The sequence below is a fragment of the Stenella coeruleoalba genome, assembly GCF_951394435.1.
Source record: "Stenella coeruleoalba genome assembly, chromosome: 19".
Classification (NCBI taxonomy): Eukaryota; Metazoa; Chordata; class Mammalia; order Artiodactyla; family Delphinidae; genus Stenella; species Stenella coeruleoalba.
In genome coordinates this window covers 6,157,329-6,179,866 of record NC_137165.1, presented here as the reverse complement: position 1 = coordinate 6,179,866, position 22,538 = coordinate 6,157,329, and the positions used below count along the sequence as shown (strand labels likewise).

Sequence of the window (22,538 nt, the reverse complement as noted above, 5' to 3'; positions counted from 1 at the left end):
CCTTGATTTGAGCACAGTTAAGACTTCTGACCACCCAAACTGTAAGCTAATAAATTTCTGTCATTTTAAGACATTAAGTCTGCAGTAATTTGTTACAGCCATAGAAAATGAATACATTTAGCAATAGACATAGACTTAAAGAAAGAAAACCTGAAACTTTAGTGCAAGTATAGCTAGTCTCATGCCTGTAGGAACCACGGAGGTTCGTGCTGTTTTCTGGGGAGGCTTAGGGTGGGTGAAGTCACTTCCTCATGTATTAAAACAGTGGATTAGTGAAGAAGACTCCATCTACATCCGATCTTTAGTTCTTTATTAGAAATTCATACACCCATGATCTACCTCTTGAAAAATGAAGCACAGGCCCCCAGATTTAAGGTTTCAGAGGATAAACGGACATGAGGTAGGTTGCAAATGCTCTCTAGTGACTTCACTGTGCTAGTGTTTTTACTGGGATTAGGATGCATTGTTGAGCTTCGAGGGCTTTGGAGACAACATTCTGTACATTTTGAGTGGTCTGCGCAATCTTGTTTTCCCATGAGTCTGTTTGCAGAAGGTAACATTTTTAGGACGTATTGATGTTGTTACAGTAGAAGTGCCTGCACACAGATAACTAAACCTGGAGGGAGGATGTGACAGGTGCCACAAGAGAGGGTCCTGGAATACAGGGATAAGGGCAGAATTTTTTTTTCCTGTACTGTTACCTCTCCAGGATATGCCACCAAGCTGCTTCGCAGGAGAGAAAGTGCTCCCCCTTGAGGAACTTACAGACTGGGGGCTGGTTCCTTCTCCACTCCAGGTGGGGTTTCTAGCACACAGTACTTGCATTGGTTGAGATTAAGCTCTGGCTACAGATAAACAGAACTGGTGTCTGCTTTCATTTCTGAGATTACATTTTACAGAAGAGAGCAAAGCATCACCTGGTCCTTTGCAGCTGTGATTGGTTTTGCCCGTGGAGCAATCCCCACTCCCAACCTCTCTCCTCCTAAGTTTGGTAGATAGACTTTTTAAAGGTAGAGATGGGCAGGAAGGCCTCCCAGATAGAGGGAAGAGGGTCAGCCGAGGGTAGACGGGGAGACATAGAGATTGTACAAGCCACAGCAAGAAGTCCAGTGTGGCTAGAGAAAAGGGTATTGGGGTGGGGGAGGGGGAGGGAGCAATAGGACCTGAGAGATAATAGGTGGCCGTGTTATAGAGGGCTTTGGATGCCAGATGAGGGGTTTCCTCTGAAAGGCTCTGATCCTGAGGGGCACCCTCACCCCAGAGATGAGTTAATCCGATGAGGCTCCTAGGATGCAGGCACTGAGGCTGACATCTTAGAAGCAGGACAGTCCACATCTTCCCAGCCTCTCTGAGAGTCTGCTAAGGCAAACGACCCTCCTTCCCCATTTTCTGCACTTTTTTCTGCTCAGAATCTCACTCTTTCTATTTATTTGTCAGTTGCCCCACATTGTTTCCTTCTTTTTCTTCCCTTCTTTTCATAACCACTTTCTGCTCCTCTGATAAGACAGATGCCATCTACTAAAGGTTCTTGCAGTAGATGATGTTTTCTACCGACGTTTCATTTACACTGTCCACTTGAACTGTTTTCTTTGAAATATAGTTGATTTACAATGTTGTCTAATTTCTGCTGTATAGCACAGTACACTTGAACTTTTTAAAGTTACTTCATCAAAAACCTCTAGGGAAGCTCTGGTTTGAGAAGGCATCCTGCAATCTTTTAAAAGTGATAATATAACTTAAAAAAAATGGAATAAGCCCATAGAAGTGTGAAAACTGGGAAGGGGATATAAGAATAGATTTCTGGAAAGATGGGAAGAGGATGAAAGCAGGTTGACAGATCAAACAGAGCAGGGGGGCTGCAGGCTCAAATATGCTTAGAAAGGGCTTCAAGGGAAGAGGAGCCAGGAGGCGGCCAGTCTGCCAAGCAGAACCCTGGAGAAGCTCAGGGCTTGGACTAGGCAGTGAAGGAGGGCAGGGGTGGGGAAGAGGACTGAGAACACAGGGTGGGGGGGGGCGCCTTAAGCCGGTGGGGGAGGGCATTAAGTCTGTTTACCCAATCATTGTACCACTTAGCTCCCCACACTCTCCCCCAGCTCCCCCTTCTAGGCCCAGGTTCCCAAGAATGCGGACCACGCACAGCCAAGCATGTAACTGCAGCTGAAAAGAAAGGTCTAAGGGAATTTAATAAAGTCTTTAGGAGGGAAACTATGACTGCTCTAAGAGTTTGAAGCCCATACATTCTGTTTGGGCTCCTCGGCCTGAAGGCCAGCACCTGCTCACTCACCCACAAGTAGAAGAATAAAGACAAAGGCCAAGATCTGACTGGGAGCACAGACCTCCCTCTCAGTCCTCCCTGCCTGGAAGGAGACCCGCATATCAAGCCGCAGACAGCACCCACCCCAGCGTCCTAGAAAACACGGTGCAGCTCTCCGTTTAAACCCGAGGCTCACCAGATACTGGAGGCAATCGACAACGCAAGAGACAGACAGACCGACAGACACCCGCACACAAACGCACATACACACGCAGCAACTAACTCCAGGGGAAGTTAGGAAGAGGACGTTTTAAAGTCCTAATTAGTATCCTTAATGAAAATAAAGAAAACGACATCCATAAAACAAGAATGAGATGCTATCAAAAAATGAAAAGAACTATTGGAGAATTGCAAAGAACTCTTTGAAATGTAAAATTGAATCACTGATAACACACACAATTCAATGCGAGGATTGGAAGGTAAAGCCGAGGAAATCTCCCAGGATGAAACTATATATATGTGTGTGTATGTGTATAACAAAGTATAATATATATAGTACACACACAAAGAGAGACAGATAGTGTGAGAGTCAAGGTGACACATAGAGGATTATCTAGGTTACGTAACGTGTTGTCAATGGGAATTCTAGAAAGAGAGCCCTTGAAAAACTGGACAAACGTGTACAGATTACATGGGCTCAGTCAGTACTGAACAGAGTGGATTTCAATGGACTTATACCAAGATGCGTCATAATGGAATTTCAGAAGTCAAGGGTCACCAGAAAAAGATAAAAGTTTCCTGGCTGGGTGACAGATTGAGAAGGTGGTACAGGTGACCCAGGAAGGAATGAAATTCAGGATGACATCAGAACCTCTCATCAGCAATATCAGATAGTAGAGTACAAGAAAACCATTCCCTCAAAGTTCTGAGGGGAAGTGATCTCAAAACTAATTACGTACCAAATTATCATTCAGGATATTTTCAAAGAGTTACAAATTTTACTATGTATGCATCCTATTTGATTAAGTTACTTGAGGACATACTATAGCAAAACGAGGATGAAAAACAAGAAAAATATCATGGGATTCAAAAATTTCAGAATCAAATAAAGGAAGTCCTTGAATTATAGCTGTTAGCAGGCCTAGAAAGCAATCAATCCAAATCGAGTCAGGAAGTCCACGGTCTCTAAGGAAAAGGACCCGAAAAGTAGATAATTCAAAGGAAGAATAGATGAACAAGATGAAATGTCTCATGTGTTTTACTGAAATTCTCAGTTATGAGAACTAAGGCATCTGTCTGTCTTAACAAAGAAAAAAATTAAAAACACTAAGAGAAAAAGGATTTTTTTTAAAGTAAGTGTGAACCTGATATTGATCAATATATAGAGTGTAAGAAAAGAGTATCTATTTGACCTTGAATTGATGTTCAGAACATCCTCTGTCAAGTCATGACATGAGGCCCACAGAGAACGTGATGTGTTCCAGGCAACTGCTTCCTTCTGTAGTGAAAAATATCTACAGTGGTAAAAATCGAAGCCGCTATTTGTCTTCAACTCTTAGAATCATGGAAAATAGAGAAGGTCTAAATCTAAGTATGAAACAGAATGTAAATATTACCAAACATGGCAATGTAAGAGTATAATGTGTCTGGCAGAAGGTAGGAGATGGAAACGAGAAGAAAAGGTAAAAGGAAGGGTAGAGATACATATATATTTACCTTACAAAAGATACTGTCAAAAGTTGATGGATTAATCACAAAGTAGAAATAACCCACTCATCAGTTGATAAATGGACAAACAAAATGTGGTATGCCTATGTAATGGAATTTCATTCAGCTGTAAGGAGGAATGAAGTACTGGTACATGCTACAGCATAGATGAGCCTTGAAAACATTGTAAGTGAAAGAGGTCATTTCATTTTCTGAAATGCCCAGAATAGTCAAATTTATAGAGGCAGAATGTGTATCAGGGGCTGCACAGGGATGAATTAGGGGTAGGGATGGGGAGTGACTACTGATGGGTCTGGGTTTTCCTTTTGGGTTGATGAAAATGTTCTAAAATTGGATAGTGGTGATGGTTGTATAATCCTGTGACTATGCTAAAAGCCACTGGAAAAAGGTGAATTTTATGGTATGTGAATTATGTCTCAATACAGCTGTTGAACAAAAAGAAGTTGATGGAACTAGAAAGCAATTTTAAGTCTTTCTGATATCAGGGAATCAGTCAGTAGTAGTTCACGGAAAAAAAAAAAAAACAACCTAGGTTTTTAATACAGTCTCCATTCAGTAGCCAGAACACCATCCACTGCCACCACCTCTCCTGTTCTCCGCCCCCCCCCCACCCCGCCCTCCTCCATTTTAATGCAATACCCTCAGGTCAGTTTCATGCTTAAAATCTTCCAAATGCTTTCTGTTGTACTCAGAATAAAATTCCAAGTATCAATTTCTGCATATCTGCCCCCTGCTTACCTCTCTTACCTCATCTTATACTGCTCCCTCTTCCTTTTTTAATTTTTTTAATTTTTTATTGTTCTGTTCTCTGAGCCCTCCAAGCTTGCTGCTGAACTTAAGGCTTTTGCGCTCACTGTCACTCTACCTGGAATGCTCTACCACTGGTCTTCGCATGGCTGACTCTTTTTCATTCATATGTTAGCTTAGATGTCAGCTCCTCAGAGACCCTTCCTGATCACTTCCCTCAGTTTTATCTGGGAAGATCCTGCACTGAGTCCCTGAAAGCTGAAAACAAGAGCCAGGATTGAGAATCTCTTTTGGGTGATTTTGGGGTTTGAATCAGAGGAACAGCAATAGCTTGGGATGGAGGAGAGAAAGATATTGATGCTATGGAAAGCAAAACTCAGTATCCCAATAAATAATCCTTCCACACTGGAAGCTAACTGTCTTTTTCCCCGAAGAGCCATTTATCAGCTACCTTTATATTACTCTCTTCATATAAGTGGTACCACTCTCCTAATTCCCTTGTTGTACAATTCTAGAATTCTTTTTAACACTCCTATCAATTAAATTTTTTAAAATATAGGAGTCATTTTAAATTAATTAATTTGCTTTACTTTTTTTATTTTATTGAAGTATAGTTGATTTACAATGTCGTGTTAGTTTCAGGTGTACAGCACAGTGATTCAGATACATATATCTGAATATATACATATACTTTCTCAGATTCTTTTCCCTTATAAGCGGTTATAAAATACTGAGTTTAGTTCCCTGTGCTATACAGTAGATCCTTGTTGGTTATCTGTTTTATATATAGTAGTGTAATTTTTTTAATGTAGAATAAATAAAATGTTTGGGGAAAAACTTTCTGTTGTCCCACAGAAATGTTCTGTCAACATTTTAGCACATTTCCTCTTCAGTTCACTTTCCTCAGCTATTAAGGATTTATAGTATAAAGTATGAGGAAACCTGATCTACAATAAAGTTCAAATGTTTTAGCTCATGACATGCAAGACCTTTCCTGATAGGGGTCATCCAACCTTTCCAGCCATCCTTCACATTTTTTTAAAAAATTAATTATTTATTTATTTGTTTGTTTGTCTGTTTGCTTGGCTTGGGCTGCATTGGGTCTTCATTGCTGTGCGCGGGCTTTCTCTAGTTGCAGCGAGCAGTGGCTACTCTTCGTTGTGGTGCACAGGCTTCTCTTTGCAGTGGCTTCTCTTGTGGAGCACGGACTCAGTAGTTGTGGCTCTCGGGCTCTAGAGTGCAGGCTCAGTAGTTGTGGCTCATGGGCTTAGTTGTTCCGCTGCATGTGGGATCTTCCTGGACCAGGGCTCGAACCTGTGTCCCCTGCACTGGCAGGCAGATTCTTAACCAGTGGGTCACCAGGGAAGTCCCCATCCTTCACATTTCCAGCAAATATTTCTTCAGCACTTGGTCTCTGCCAGATTCTCTGCTAGACACTGAAAATAGAGAAATATCAATAAAAGTCCTGTCCTGCCTGCCTTCGAGTAGCTGATAATCTAATAGGCAGACAGAAAAGTAACCATTGCAATATTGGTAAGTGCTAGGATGCAGGATGTAGGTATGGGACACCTACCCCAGGCTGCAGGGTGTGTAGGGGCTGGCCAGAAGAAGGTAGGAGACGGGATCACTTCTGAACAGAAGGCACGGTGTTTTAAAGGCCCAGGCACACGGAAGAGAATCATTAAAGAGCTCCAAGAAATTGTCTACCTGGTATGTGTGTGCTGAGGGATGAGAGATAAAACACTGGAAGCTGTTTTGGGCCAAGCTGCAAAAGGGCCTTGTAAACCAGTGTAGGGATTTGGGATTTCATCACTAAAACTATGGAGAACCACTGAAGGGACAACGTGATGGCAGTGACTTGATCAAATTTTCATTCCAGTAAGTGTACAACAGTGTAGAAAGGTGAGCCTGGAGGCAAACTAGAACAAGAGTGATGATACCGTCAATTGTATCATTGTCCTCAAGGAGCTCCTTGACTGCAGCCTCATCAAACCATCTGGCCAACCATGTCATGCTCTGTCACACCACAAGCCTTTGTTTGTGCTGTTTCCTCTGCCTGGAATATCCTTCCTTTTCATCTTCTTGGCAAACTCCTACTCACCCCTGAAGCCCCAGTTCAAATGCCCCCTTCTCTGTGAAGCCTTTCGTGTTCCATTTATCTGTACAAAATCAATTGTTTCTTCCAGTCTTCTCCCATAGCTCTTAATAAATACATCAGCTATAGCAATTATCACCTAACATGATAATAATTTGTCAACATGACTTGCTTCTCCATCAGACTGTGAGATGATGGAGGGCGGAGAGTCATCTCTGAATCTCCCTCACCAGGCACACTGCCTAGCACTTTGTTGTGACTAATAATTATAGGATGGAATGATGAATAAGTGAGTAAATGAATCATGTTGCCCCTACATTTACGACCCCATCACATCTTGGGGGGAGTAACCCTTCCTGTGTTGACCTCAGGTCTCACTTCAGACACCAGTCTGGCTCACAGAAGAGCAGTTGGGACGTGAGTGAGTGACAGGCTGGTCACTCTGGCTGAATTCCATGTCTCCCAGGTGGTCCAGCTGGAGGAGCTTCTGGCTGTGCGGCACTCCGTGTTTGTGGTGGGCAGTGCGGGAACTGGAAAGTCGCAGGTGCTGAGGTCCTTGCACAAGACCTACCAGATCATGAAACGCCGCCCCGTCTGGACTGACCTCAACCCCAAAGCAGTCACCAGTGATGAACTCTTTGGCATCATCAATCCGGCCACACGAGAATGGAAGGATGGTGAGAGCGGGATACAACTAAATCAGCCCCTTAGGCAGAAGAGAATGCAGTAGGGTGAATGCAGAGGAGGGGACATTGGGCTGATCTGTATCAGGTTAGAAAAGAAGGTGGAAAGAATCAAAGAAAGGAAACTGATTTTGGCTTGGAGGGGAGCCTCAGCCCTTGGGATAGTCTCTTTCCTTGGGGACTCTTCAGCTGCCTCTTGAGAGAGGGCACCTTAAAGAGGATAAAGCAAGGCAGGCATTCTCAGATACAGTTTCGCGATTCTGGAACGCAAGTCATGGAGTCTCTACGTTGCCTGGCAGAGGGTCTAAGACGAGGGTAGGATAGGGAAGCCCACTGCTCATTCTGAAAGGAGCAGTTCAGTCTAGCATCCCTCAGAGGGTACCTCCCTATCAGCACCGCCCCAGGAGTGATGGGGAAGCTGCTACAGAAAACTCATCTCAGGAGGATCCTAGAACCATGGTCCCTTCCACAGCAAACCCATGCTCACTCGGTGCTGACCTCAGCCTCACCTTCAAAGAATTAAAAATCACTGGTAGATGTTGGAAAGTGTCTCCTGTCACTGGGAGAGAGCAGAAGAGAAAATGGAGAAAACTCTCTATGAGCTGATAGGACCTCTTTCTAAAACAAATGTGGCTTCTGTAATGAGGAAATCTCAGCTCCATCCTAACACCCCAGTGTTAGTAGTCGTCCCAATCAGGGTCAAACTGCCTGGACTCCTCTAATTTAGGACCTTCCATCAGAGGCCTAGAACAGTGGGATTTAATGAGCAGCCTCTCTAATTTTTATTTCACTATTAATGAGGCTTAATATACTTTCCTTCTTATTGGTCTTAGTAGTTGGCTCTTTTGTAATTTTATTCCTCCTTATTATTTTCTTATCAGTTTGTAAGAACTTTTTTATATACCAAAGACATTAACCCTGTATCTGTTATATTCACCACTAACGGTTTTTCGCTGTCTGCCATTTGTCTACAGACGCTTCATGGCATGTTTACCATGCACTTTTTAAGAAGGAAATATGTCTATCTAGTCTTTTTAGCACCTGGAATTCCTATTTGGTTTATAACTCTTTCTAACTTTAAGCTATATAGTATCATAAATTTGGTCTAAAAGGTTCTTTTCACATTAACATTTTTTATTCATCGAGAATTTATTTGGGGGCTTAGTATGAGGTAAGGTAGAGAATGAACTTTATTTCCTTCCAGATGGATAATTGATTGTGACAGCACCATTTATTAAGTAAACTGTCCTTTCCCTCTTGATTTAAATTCCAACGTGTCATATATGCAGTTGTCCCTTGGTATCCATGAGGGATTGGTTCCAGGAACTCCTATGGATACCAAAATCCATGGATGCTCAAGGCCTCATCTAAAATGGCATTGTATTTGCATTATCCTAGGCACATCCTCCCATACACTTTAAATCATCTCTAGATTACTAATAACACCTAGCACAATGTAAATGTTGTATAAATAGTTGTAAGTACAGTGTAAGTGCTATATAAACAGTTGCTGGTGTGTGGCAAATTCAAGTTTTGTTTTTTGGAACTTTCTAGAATTGTTTTTTTCTGAATATTTTCGATCCATGGCTGGTTGAATCCACGGATGCGAAACTCGCAGATACAGAGGACCAATTGTATTGACATCTGATTCTGGGTTTTCTGTTTTGTTCCACTCACCTGTTTATCTAATCCTATGCTAATGTCATTCTATCTAGGTTATAATCATTTTATATCATTTTCATGTCTGATGAAGTAAATCCCTCCTCAATATTTTTCTGTAATTTCTCGGCTAGTCTTAGGCATTTCTTATTCCATATTAAATTTAAGCTCACATAATATAATTCAAATTTTAAACAGTGTTGGAATTTTAATTAGTTTTATTAAATATACACATTAAATATGGAGAAATTGAAAAAGATTTATAATAATCATAAAACTGTATTCACTAAATGAGAACTTTCAAGTAAGTGGAATATAACTTTTTTTTTTTCTTTTTTTGTGGTACGCGGGCCTCTCACTGTTGTGGCCTCTCCTGTTGCGGAGCACAGGCTCCGGACGCGCAGGCTCAGCGGCCATGGCTCATGGGCCCAGCCGCTCTGCGGCATGTGGGATCTTCCTGGACCGGGGCACGGACCCATGTCCCCTGCATCGGCAGGTGGACTCTCAACCACTGCGCCACCAGGGAAGCCCGAATATAACTTTTTAAATATTTTAAGAGAACTTGATAAAAGTAGACATATAGTGGATTATATTAATACACATTTTTCAAAATTAGAAAGATTCAGTAGACAGAAAAATAAGTATAGACATAGAAGAATTAGGAAATGCATCCATCAAACTCAGTGTAACACGCTGATATAGAACTTTGCATCTTGTAAATAGAAAATATTCCTTTCTTGGTAGGCTCATGGAACATTTCCAAAAAATTAAAGTTTAGTTGGGCACAGAAGAAATTGTAATGAATTCAAAAGTATCAATTTTCACACCACATTGTTTGATACTAATACAACAGAATTAGAAACAAATAGCAAGAAAATGACCAAAAATAATTTTACTATTTGCAATCAAGAAACAGTAAGCCCTGGATTAAAGGGAACATTAAATTGCAACTCCTCTTGGAAGCAATATAAAGAAGAATACTTCATACAGAAACCTCTGGGACACATCTAAAGCCAATAAGAAAAAACTCAACTCTAAATAATTACAGAAGGTAGGATAGAAATAAAGGAAATCAGTATCCATCCTAAGAAATTATTCAAAGAGTAATAAACTAAACCTGAAGAAAACTGGGAAGAAACCAATAGAGATAAAAGCTGAAATTAGTGGGAAGGAACAAAAAAATATAGGAAGGATAAATAAATATAAATACTGGTTCTTTGTAAAGACCAATAAGTCCATTGTAAGCATGATTAATGGGAGAAAGAGAGAGTAAAAGTATGTAAGATTAGGAATTAGAAAGAAGATATAACAGTAGATATAGACAAGATTAAAATGGAAGAGACACAATTAGATGATACATATTCGAAAAACTAGAAGAAATAGATGATCCACTAGCAAAATATAAGTTTAACAAAATTTACTCAATAAGAACTAACACAGCATTGTAAAGCAACTATGATAAAAACTTATTGAAAAAAAGAATTAAAAAATTCACTCAATAAGAAGTAGAAAAAGCAATGAAAAGGAAAATCTTAAAATAGTAGCTGAATAAAAGAAAGAGAAAGAGATAAAAGAAAGAGAATTCCAAAATCATCAAAGGACACCTCTTAATTCATTTTATGAAGCCCAAATAATCTTGATATCAACCTTTGTGCAGAACCAAAAACAATAGCCCAATTTCACTTATTAATACAGATTTAGAAATTCTCAATAAAATATCAGTAACTAAAATCTATCAGGATCTCAAAAGAATAATAATACATTCTGACCAAGTAGCATCTGTTCCAGGAATGTCAGGACAAGTCAATTACTTTTAAAGTATCAACATAAAGCATTGACAAATTAAAGGATAAAATAATTTGATCAATAAATAGGTGCTAAAAACTCAGTAGCCATTCCTAATTTTAAAAATTCTAAGTAAAATAGGAATAGAAGGAAATCCCTTAAGTACAATTAATGCTCTTTACCTAAAGCCAAAAGGAAAAAAAGAGCATTCTGAATGATGAGAAAATAAAGCCAGTTCCATTAAAACCAGAAATAAGCCAAGGAGACCTATTACCAACATTATTATTCAGATATGCTTGGTGGGATTCTGGAAAATGCAGTAAGACAGGAAAATCGAATACATCTTATAAATTGGAGGAAAGGAGATAATTATTATTTTGGTGATTATACCACTTTATACCTATAAAACTCTAGAGACACTATTGAAAAATCACTAGAATTAATAAGCATATGTATTAAAGGTAACTATAAAATAAAATACACAAAATTTGAAAGCTTTTTTCTATACTAGCAGTCGTCAACTAAAACTGAAAGTCAGGGAAAAAAATTCCATTAACAATAACAATAAGAACTGAAATGTTTAGGGATACATTTAGCCAAAGAGATACATTGAAAATGCTGTAAAAATTTATTAAGGAACATAAAACAATATTTGAATAAAAGAAAAGACATACCATATTATTGATTGGGAAAGCTTAGTATTAAAAAAAATCAATTCTATCCAAATTAAGAGATAAATTTCATGTAACGCCAACTAGAATCACATAGGGCCTTCTCTCAAAGCCTGCGTTTGGCAGGATTTTCCCAGGCCGCAGTTTCAAAGGATGAAAACCTTACCTAAGAAGGTTTTATGTAATTCTATCACGTCACAGTTGCCTGTTGAAATGGTTCACTGGGTCCCTTGTCAGTTAAAAAGTAGTACCATCAGGTTTCCTTCTTGTTTTGCTGTTGCTGCTGTTCTTACAAAAAGCTGGGCCAGAGCACAGAGAGAGTGGAACCTTGGGAGTGGTCAGATTCTTAATAGTGTAAGTTACAAAGCCACTTCTGACCTGCCTATGTACACCTCCTTCTGAGTGTTGTAGCTGATAGGAAAAGGCTGTTTTAAGAGGAAGAAGCTTGATGGTGACCTGGAAATTAAGATATCTATGGTTCCTCTTAGGATTGTTCTCTTCCGTCATGCGGGAGCTTTCCAGCATCACCCATGATGGGCCCAAGTGGATTCTACTTGATGGTGACATAGATCCAATGTGGATCGAGTCTCTGAACACTGTCATGGATGATAACAAGGTACCAAGGGGGAAGGGGACCCCACCTCATCCCTAATCATCAATGAAACCAGTCCCTAGGCACATCTAGAAATCTTGATTCCACACAGGACTGGCCCCAAGCAAGGCATCATTACTGCTGTCTTTATTTTTTCCTGCTTTATTGAGATATAACTGACATATAACATTGTCAATATATAATTGATATATAACACTGTGTAAGTGTAAGGTGTACAACGTGATGATTTGAAATATATATTGCAAAATGATTACCACAAGGTTAGTTAATACCTCCATTACCTCACATAATTATGTGTGTGTGTGTGTGTGTGTGTGTGTGTGTGTGGTGAGAACTTCTAAGATCTACTCTTAGCAACTTTCAAGTACACAATACAGTGTTATTAACTCTAGTCACCATGCTGTACATGACGTTATTCATCGTGTAACTGGAAGTTTGTACCCTTTGACCACCTTCACGCATTTCCTCTGCCCACCCCACACCCCCATCCCTGGAAACCACCAACCTACCCTCTGTTTCTATGAGTTTATTTTTTTAAGATTCCACATATAAGGAGGTCATATAGCATTTGTCTTTCTCTGTCTGACATTTCACATACCATAACACTCTCCAAGTCCATCCATGTTGTCATGGATGAACCTGGAGAAGGATTTCCTTCTTTTTATGGCTGAATAATACTCCACTGTGTGTGTGTGTGTGTGTGTGTGTGTGTGTGTGTGTGTATCACATTTTCTTTATCCATTCCACCATCAACAGACACTTAGGTTGTTTCTACATCTTGGCTATTGTAAATAATGCTCCAGTGAACATGGAGTGCAGATAGCAGATAACTCTTCAAGATCCTGATTTCACTCACCGGTATCTTCGGTAGACGTCTTAGAACTGATTCATCCCATAGAGCAACTTTCACTTTGTTCAGTGGCACTGCCATCACTCACATGTTTTTAGTATTGTTGTAATTTCCTTCAGAATCTTCTGCATACAGGTTAATTCAATATTTAGAGCTGAAAAGAATCTGAAATCATTTATTCAAATCTTTAAAACTGAGATCAGAAACATTCTGAGCCCGTCATGCATCCTCAATGGTGACCAATCTTTATCCATGGAGAATACGTTTTATTTTTTATAAACAATGAAAACTGAATGCCAATAAAGTGGCTGTTAAGCTGGGAACTGTTTCTAAACTTGTTCATAAAGCACATCTAGGCTAGACGTTTTACAATGGTTTCAACGTTTACAGAATCATTACAATAAGTGTGTGCTCTTCCAAAAGAAACAGGAGTTGTATGAAACCTGAGCCTTTTCCTTTAATTATCCTACTTTTTCATTATGGTCTAGTTCATTCAAATCATTGACATCCACTTAAACTTTTTAGATAGCTTTTTTCCTGATTCAATGCACACAACAGGGATGGAGGTAAAGGGGCCACAGAAGGAAAGTGACAGGATTGTTGCAGAAAATTTAGAAAATACTTATAATCACAAAGAAGAAAATAATCATCCTAATTCCTATCAGGAATAATAGCCTAACTCCCCCTAGCTGGCCATGTGACCTAACTCCTCCCCACCTGCCGTGTCCCTCCTCCTGTGTCCAGGTGCTGACCCTGGCGAGCAACGAGAGGATCCCTCTAAATCCCACAATGAGGCTCCTCTTTGAGATCAGCCACCTGCGCGTGGCCACGCCAGCCACTGTCTCCAGAGCAGGTATGGCCCACGAAAGGACAAACCACAACTGCTCAGTTGAAAACGGGTGCCTCTAGGGATACATATGACATTGCTGGCTCTGAAGGAAGCTCCAAACAGGAGCCAGACATTGATCATCCAAAACCCCGGCCTGAATCTCAGCCCTAATCCACACCCACGAAGGTGAGCCAGTGCTCTACAGCCAGGACCATGTGAGCGTCTCAATTCAGAAATGTTACGGTAATGGGAAGGGATTGGCCCCTGAGCTGAACAACAGTCCTCTGCACATAAGTGCCTCAAATTAGGCTACTTTCAGGCCAGTTCTAGCCTCCATGAAGGCTAATGAAGATGATTGAGCATTGCAATTTCTCACCACATCCTGGTGGAAAATAATAACTTTATACGTTAACTTTCCTGGGTGGGACACGGTTCCATCCTTTTAGGGGCCACCATGCGATCTGCACCCTTCCTCACCATGACAAGTATTGCTAATCAATCACAGCCTGCTTGCCTCCTGAGCCTAGACTTGGCCTCAGGATCCTTCTCAACACTGCCTTCCATCAGCTATTATCAGTCAGTCGGAGTTGATCCCAATAGCAAACCCATTTGCCCTCTCAGACCTCGACCAGATTTCTGTTCTTTTCAAGCCCAGCCTTCAGTACATTTTCTAAACAGAGAAAATAACTCTCTGAAATGAAGAATATCCTGAGGTCTATGGAAATGTCACTAAAGTGTATCCTCTATGCTCCCAGGGATCCTGTACATCAACCCTGCAGACCTGGGGTGGAACCCTCCTGTGAGCAGCTGGATCGACAAGAGGGAGACCCAGACTGAGAGAGCCAACCTAACCTTTCTGTTTGACAAGTATCTTCCAGCCTGCTTAGACACACTCAGAACCAGGTAGGCCAAGGGGTGAGGAAGGTAACAAGCAATAAAGAGCCTGTTGGCTCTTACCTGATGTCCCGCTGATGTTCTGTCCTGTCCCCAAAGTCAGATGTCCCTAGGCATCCCACCCCGGGTGTGGCAGATGGCAGAGGGGAACACACGTTAGGACGGTGATGGGATGCCTGTTGTCAGTTCAGGCAGGAAGCGAGGTGAGTGAAGAGGAGAGAGATGTAAAGGACCTTTTGGAGGGCTGCAGGGTGTGTCTGGAGGAGGCCGTGGGTGGTGGTAGCATGGACAGCAATCCTGAGACCCTCTGCTTCGCAGGGCATGCAGCTGGCCCTCCTACACGTGACACAGGCCAGATCAACAGGCCTAGAGGTGAAGATGACATCTGTCAGCAACACAAGGGGCCCACTTCCTGTTCCTGGCTGTGGGCTTCCATGGCCTAGATGATACAGGATTGGGTATAATGCATCATTTGACCAGTCCTGGCCCTCTAGACCCTAAGATTTCACTCTTCCTCCAATGGGTTTGCAAAAGTAAAAGCAACAAGCCCTGACCACTTACCACATAAACAAAATAGTAATTGCTCTTAACCAAAAGGATACTTATTATAGCAAGAATATTATACGTGTCTGCAGAGAAGGGTTCCGGTGTTTGGAACCTGCTTTTGTTTTACATTCTCTTTCTTTGCCATTTGACGCATCATTCAACGAATCAGGTACTCAGCCTCAGCCCAGTTGCACCATCAGAATCTGGTGCTGTAAAGGCAACGTGACTCCCAGGGCAAAATGACCCGAGGCACTCTTTCTTCATGTGCCCCGCCCTCCCCCATCAAAATCCACCGTGTTAAGAACGAATTTTATGTAAGTAAAAACTGAGTCACAGTTGAATAGTTGACATAGTGATATGTTTTCAGATATTAAACATTTATTAGTTTTGATTTTGTAAGTTTTATACTTCAGGGTTAATAATTATTTTTCCAAACTTCAGCGCTTTCATAAAGCCTTTAAAAAGCCTTTAACCCCTTGTGGCTTGTGAGCTCTGTGGCCCTGGGATCTAATGAGATAAAGCAGCCGTGGCAGCAAGAGTCTGGAAGCAGGCGGTCGTGGTTAGTGTCTCAGATAGACAAGGGCTGCAAAGAGTTAAAGTGGCAACAAACGGGGAGGTTTTAGGAAAATAGCATCCCCTATTCTTTAAGGTTTGCTGAGACACTTGTACAATTTATCCTTAACTAAAAATTAGGCCATTCCCCACTCTGGGCATTTAGAACAAGAGATACCAAACTCTGTGTGTGTGTGTGTGTGTGTGTGTGTGTGTGTGCGCGCGCGCGCGCGCGCCTGTCTGTGTGTCTGTACACATGTGTGCTCGTGTGCAAGCACAGCCTCTGAAACAAACTTTAAAGACTGTATTAAGTCCATCCAGAGAAACATCCCCCCACCACCAGTCTCTGAGCTCCGTGGTTAACAAGGAAAAACCCATAGCTGTGGTTGAGGGTGCCCGCTCTGGGTTTCCTTCATGTAATTCTCAATATCCTTATGAGGGCCGACCATCCTGCAGATGTGGGAGCCAAGGTCCCATGGTGCTCACTCAGTGCCTCAGCTGGTAGTGACAAGACACTCACTGCAAAGTCCTACTGCTATTTTATTCATCACCGTATTGTAATGCCAGCTTTCTGTGGCCCCGTCACGACAAAGCAATGCCAACACACAGTAATTTTTATATTGAACAAGCAGGGCTCGTAAGGGGTGATTATAAACAAGTTTATTTTGTCTCCCACTGTTCCTTCAAAAACATTTTATGTTCTCCTTCTGCCCCTGGATGAAATCTAGGTCAACATTGCTGATTTTACTGGTCCTTCTTCAGTAATAAAAATGCATCTCATCACTTCTAGTCACACAATCTCACACACACACACGTGCACATGCACGTGCGAAAAATTTAAAAAGAGGCAGTGAAAATTGAAAAAACATACAAACTCTCCCACTGCCCACATAGCCCTCCACCTACAGTGAGAAAGGACAGTGTTCTTGACTTCTGTCCTTATTCTACCAGTCGCCCCCTTACCAGCTGTAGCTTCTCACCCCTCAAGGTTGAAGGGGGGGACGCAGGGAAGAGAGTGATGGGCAGGAAAGGCCTTAATGATGGACCTGGTGTGACCTCATTTACCCCAGCTGTGGCAGGTTTGGAACTGACTCTTTGGAAGCCTTTGTGGGTCGCTTGGACCCCTCCCATCCCTGGAGATCCCCAGTACGCCTTCCCTTGAAGCAAGTAAATGCCTTTCCATCAGCTAGTCGAGTACAGCTCCTCACACAAACCCTCCAGGTTGGACCCCTTCACCAGTATCTAAACAAGCCCACACGCTCACGGCCACACCTGCACCCCAGGGTTAGTGCCCCAGCGAGCACCCTCTGACCCTGCACTGCAAGGTTAGCAGGTCTCCCCGGGGATTTCCAAGCCTGGGTCCTAGGGGAGCCCCTTTCTGAGGGTCTCTGTTCAGGATGAGCACCTGCCTTCCCTGTAGGAGGGACACTCGTTGCACACCCAGAGCCCTCCCCAAAGTCCTGTGTGCTCATTTCTAGCCCCTTCAGCATCTACCACTTTGATCCTATAAACCAGGAGTCCCCAACCCCCAGGCCACAGACCGCTACCGGTCCGCAGCCTATTAGGAACCGGGCCACACAGCAGGAGGTGAGTGGCAGATAAGCCAGCGAAGCTTCATCTGCGCTCCCCGTCTCTCCCCATCACCCGCGTTACCGCCTGAGCCATCCCCTGCCCCCATCTGGGGAAAAATTGTCTTCCATAAAACCAGTCCCTGGTGCCAAAAAGGTTTGGGACCACGGCTATAAATCCTTGAGAGCACCAGAGGCCAGGTTGTCTGGAATCTCAGTTTGGAATTGGAAGAGTAGTTGGCCTGTACTGTGTCAGCACCTCATCCAAAACTGAGCCTGGGGCAGTTCCACGCTGACATTCTGTTACAAATATGCACTGAAGAAATGAAGGGAAGCCTCCCAAGCACTGAGCGTCTTCGTTACTCACGGACGTAATGCCTAGACTCTTAGACCACTTCACAGCATTGTGGTAAGGACTGCAGCCAGACTCAGAACCAACGCAACACAGAACACTGGAGAGGATGGGACGCCATGCAACTCCGAGGCCCAGTGCTGGCACGTGACTTCTAAGATGGCTGTTGATGGTGTCGTTCATCTTATAACAGTGGAGCCTGTCTCTGTGCGGCCTGTGAGCTCATCCTCCCCAGGAGGTGATGACGAGGGCAGGAGGGGTTGAGTATGTGGGTCCGTGGTGCACTCCATGTGTACGCCTGGTGGGATGAGAGTGCCGTGTGCGTGTGTCTGTGTGTCTGTCTGTGTGTTCCTGCCCCCTTGGGTGTAGGTGCACCTTTGTGTATCTCTGGATACCTGCCTTTCAGCCAAGACCTGTAAACCAAGATGGAAAGTACAAGTTCAGGTCAAGACATAGTCACAGAGCTATATTTATGAAAGAGAGAACTTAGTCATGTAAATCACCTCTGTCCTGGCCCACTCTGCCTCCCCCAGACAAGACTCTAGCCCCAGAGGAAACATTTTCAATGTGTTTGAATTGAGGGCACTCCTCTGAGCTGGAGAAGTGGAGGAACAGCCTCAGAACTGCACCCACCTTGGCCTGTAGGTGATTTTTGCCAATTGAAACAGTGGCACTGTGAGATATTTACTCGTTTTGTTGCAACTTCCTACATTCCTCAAGGACTGGAGCGGGGGTCGTGGCAGGGGGGCGTCCTCAATGTTCAGAGAAGGGAAGGGGGGGAGGGCATCAGAGGAAAGGAAGATGAGAAAAGGGATCATCTCAGGAGGGCTCCTGTCCCTTCCTTCTTTGCAAAGGGAGCAGACCCCCAAACAGCTGATGAAAACAAAAGCTTAAGTAGCACCATGGGCCTCTATAATACCAAAGTTTTTGCTGCTGCAAAACTGCATGAACTTGTCAAATCGTGAGTCCACAGACACCAACAGGATTCCATAGCTGTCCAACAATGCCTCTAGGATGGAAAAATCCAGTGTTTTAGAGCATATCTGTGTCTCTCTCTGCAGATTTAAGAAGATAATTCCAATCCCAGAGCAGAGCATGGTTCAGATGCTGTGCCACCTTCTCGAGTGTCTGCTGACCGATGAGGACATCCCTGCAGACTGCCCCAAGGAAACCTACGAGCTTTATTTTGTGTTTGCTGCCATCTGGGCTTTTGGCGGAGCAATGGTCCAAGATCAGGTAAGAGGGTGTGCTGAGGCTAACACCCACGCTAACCAGCAAAGATTTGGAAGACAGAACAGCTAAAGTCAGAATTAACACAGAAGCATCAAACTACTTATTTGTCTCTCCCTTGTTCTGCTAAAGGCGTCAGTCCCCTTAGGAGGGCTTCAGGTAGTGAGACAGGTGAGATTGGGCTGTTTTGAGCTGTTGTTTTTTGAGTTAGTGAATGTATCCCTAATTTCTTGGACAGTTGCTGATTGAGTTTGAAAAACTGGAGGTATAAGTACCTTATTTTGCAAGGTGATGTGTGTTTTGTAGGTGGAGTGATGCTGTGCTGTAGAAACTTGAGTAGGGGGAATCCCTTTAGGCTTCTTAAAAACTTTCCAGAACAGGCAGGTACCACTCTGTACCAACCATCACATCTTCATACCCCTGAAACGCAGAGCTGTCCATAGAAGGTTAGACCAAAGACTAATTGACATCTAGGGATAGGAAACCGAAGTAGTATTCATCTCATGGTGTTGGCTGCTGTAGCTTCATGCTGTTTGGGGGTGTCTTGGCATCCTATTCTCTAAGCCTTGTGTATTCCCAACCTTTTCTTTACTTAGTTTCCTCCAAATAAAAGGTACTTTACCTAGAAACAACATATTGGAGGTTAGGCAGACCAGTCTTTTAGAACTGACTAGCTATCAGGCAGTATCATATAGAGGCTGAGAACATGGACTCTGGACTTGAATTCTAACTCTGCCACTTATTACCTGGGGACCCTGGACAAGTAATTTAACCTCTCTCCACCTTACTCTCCCTGTGTGTGCAAAGGAGATGAGGGTGATGATAGTGGTACCCAGTTCCTAGGATGTTTGTAAGCATTAAATGAAGGGATGCTGTTCTAATTGCCCACGTGTAAAGCTCTTAGAATAGTGTTTATTATTAAGGTTCTCCTACCACAGATATTCAGTTTCATAGCAAATATCTGGTGCCTTTCTCACAACAGGGGATTAAACCAAGCTTCAAGTGTTGGAGAGTTATCATTTACTCTTTTTGGTCTGGGTTGATTATGGGCTTTTCCAAATAAAAAGGTAAAAATTTCAGCCTCCCAGGGCAAACCATGTTCTAAGAATCCAAAACGAAGGTGAGCTGGAAGAATTAACAATTAATTTAGAATTAACAATCAGTTTATTCTGTGTTTTCACGGGCTCTGATTACAACATTCATCCTACCTCCCATTACCCCCTACATGTTCTTGATGCTCACAATTCAGAAAGCAGCTCTCAGAAGCCCCTGGAGGTGTGCCTTTCTCCAGCTTCCTCTCCGGAGCTAGACGCTGGCGGGGAAGGGGGATGCTCCAAGGGCAGGAGGATGCCTGGACTGGGAGTTTGACAGCTGAGAATTTCATGCAGTCTGTGCTGCGGCCCTTGGAGCTTCTCCATGGACTGCTTCTTTCCCAGCTCCACATTCCCCCTTTGAGGCAAGGAGCCAATGCATCCACCAGGATGGACGAGAGCCTCGATGAATGTGCAGAGATCCGGAGCGCAGAGGTTGTGGCTTTCCCTCAAATGCAGTCCCTGACCTTTCGCCTGCTGAAATGTCAGACAGCAACCACCGCTGGGCTTCTCTCTCACGCTGGCGCTGAGCAGGCAGTGGGGTATCAGGATAAAGACTCTTGGCCAATTTTTCTGTCTCCGTGTAGAAAAATTTAAATCCACTCAATTCTTTTTAAAAGCCCGGGAGAAAGCATCCCTCCAGGCGCCGCGGGCTCTGGAGCACATGGAGCTGTTGGCGGCTGTGCTGGCACGTGAGGAGAGAACACAGGAGAAAGCTTTTAGCAGCAGGGACTGTCCAAGCCCCCCACACAGCCTGCATTCAAGCCCAACACAAAATAGTGCTGTAAATCAAAAAGTATGAAGCTGGCCAAAATATTTGCATCAGGAACACCAATGGTGCTTATGTTTAAAAAGCTGTTATTAAAGCGAAGCAGAATATAATACAAAATACAGCCCATACTTGGGTAGAAGTTCTACTAAAAAAGGGAGGGGTGGATCGTGGCTAAATACTTTGCAGCAATCCCAGGGAATTATCTCTCAGAAGTAAATGATCTCTCAAGAGAGCACCAGATTGGGCAACTGAGAACCTGGGTTCAACTCCCAATTCTGCCATTTGCTGCCAGAGGTGTAACCTTTGAGCTTTTGTGTTTTCATACATAAAATAGGAGTAATTTTCAGTAGCCAGGTTGACTTAGAGCATTGTGAAGACCAAATGAGGTGATATTGTGTTCCAAACTCTGCTACGTTGTACCACACTGTGTGCCAGTACAGACTTAGTGCAGGAAAGGGACCAGAGAATTGTCACAACCTTAAGGAGATGGGGTTCAGAAGGGGCCTCTTCATTGAGGTCATTGCTGACGAGTCACTCAAAGAGCCAAACTGAGAAAAGGCCATGGGATGACTGAGCAGAGGTGACCTTGTCTTTCCAGTGTCCAATTACAGTAGACGGTGAGGTCAAGCACCAGATTGCAGGAAGCCAGACAGTGTTGGTGTAGCCCAGCTAATGGCTTGGCTGAGAAACTGACGGGGTAGCTCAAGGTGGAACTGGGAGTGAGGAAAGAAGGTGCACCCAACCTCCTTCTTTCTAGAGATGGTCTTTGTCTTGGATTCTCCATATAAACTTAAAAGATGATTTTCATTAGGAAGTTAAAAGGTCTTCAAGAATTTTATCCAAAGGTAGACAGCTAATATGTTTTCATGAGTAAATATTGTCAGCCAGAAAACAATTGGTGTCAGGTAATACATATATGTTAAGCTTTGTTTTTTCATTTAGTTTTCATTTAGTTTTCATTGGGAATGGTTTTCAATAGCACTCTTAGCTCTGCCGTGGTGTTTTGGGGAGGGAAGCGCTCTTTTCCATAGTGTAATTCCATTTAAGAGATTATCTAAAAGTTAGTCTTTTTAATTCATAGGAAGATTTTAATATCTGAGAGTACTCGAATTAAGGGTATAAACTTCCCACACCTTCTGTTATGACAGATAAAAGCACAGAAAGGACAACCCTTGAAGTCATGTAATGTTGGTCATTTTAATTTTTTGTACCTATTTTAAATTCTGTTAGTATATTTACTTCATTGTAAATATTTTTTAGGGTACCTTTGTATTTTGCTTTGACCTTGGTTCTGTGATTTGGATGTCAACAACTTCCCCCAAAAGCACCAGAATGTTAAATTCTAATGTCGTGATCCCAGTCTGGGTTATTCACCTTTAATCCTGCTTTCAGTTTCTATGTGCACAGCAGTATTTTTAATAAAGAATTACACAGAGGAAAAAAAAAGAATTTTATCCATGAGTCAAAAATGGAGATTTTTTTCCTAAGGCTTCTGATTGCGAGAACAAATATTGAGAAGATAGTGTCCTCTTAATCTGAATTCAGATCAGAATAAGAACAGCAAACAAATCTGTCATTAAGGCCTAGTTCCATTCTCTTTTTAAGGCAAAAGAATTCAA

At 42.6% G+C, this 22,538-nt stretch overlaps 1 protein-coding gene across 1 annotated transcript in view; it reads left to right on the top strand.

The window, feature by feature from the left end:
- The window catches only part of DNAH9 (dynein axonemal heavy chain 9), a 300,193-nt gene that overhangs the window by 128,424 nt on the left and 149,231 nt on the right, over positions 1–22,538 (top strand). The window contains exons 32-36 of the mRNA XM_079903920.1: positions 7,291–7,501; positions 12,111–12,238; positions 13,830–13,938; positions 14,670–14,817; positions 18,888–19,062. Of these exons, the coding sequence (XP_079760046.1) occupies positions 7,291–7,501; positions 12,111–12,238; positions 13,830–13,938; positions 14,670–14,817; positions 18,888–19,062 (771 nt within the window). The remainder of the gene's footprint in view (positions 1–7,290; positions 7,502–12,110; positions 12,239–13,829; positions 13,939–14,669; positions 14,818–18,887; positions 19,063–22,538) is intronic.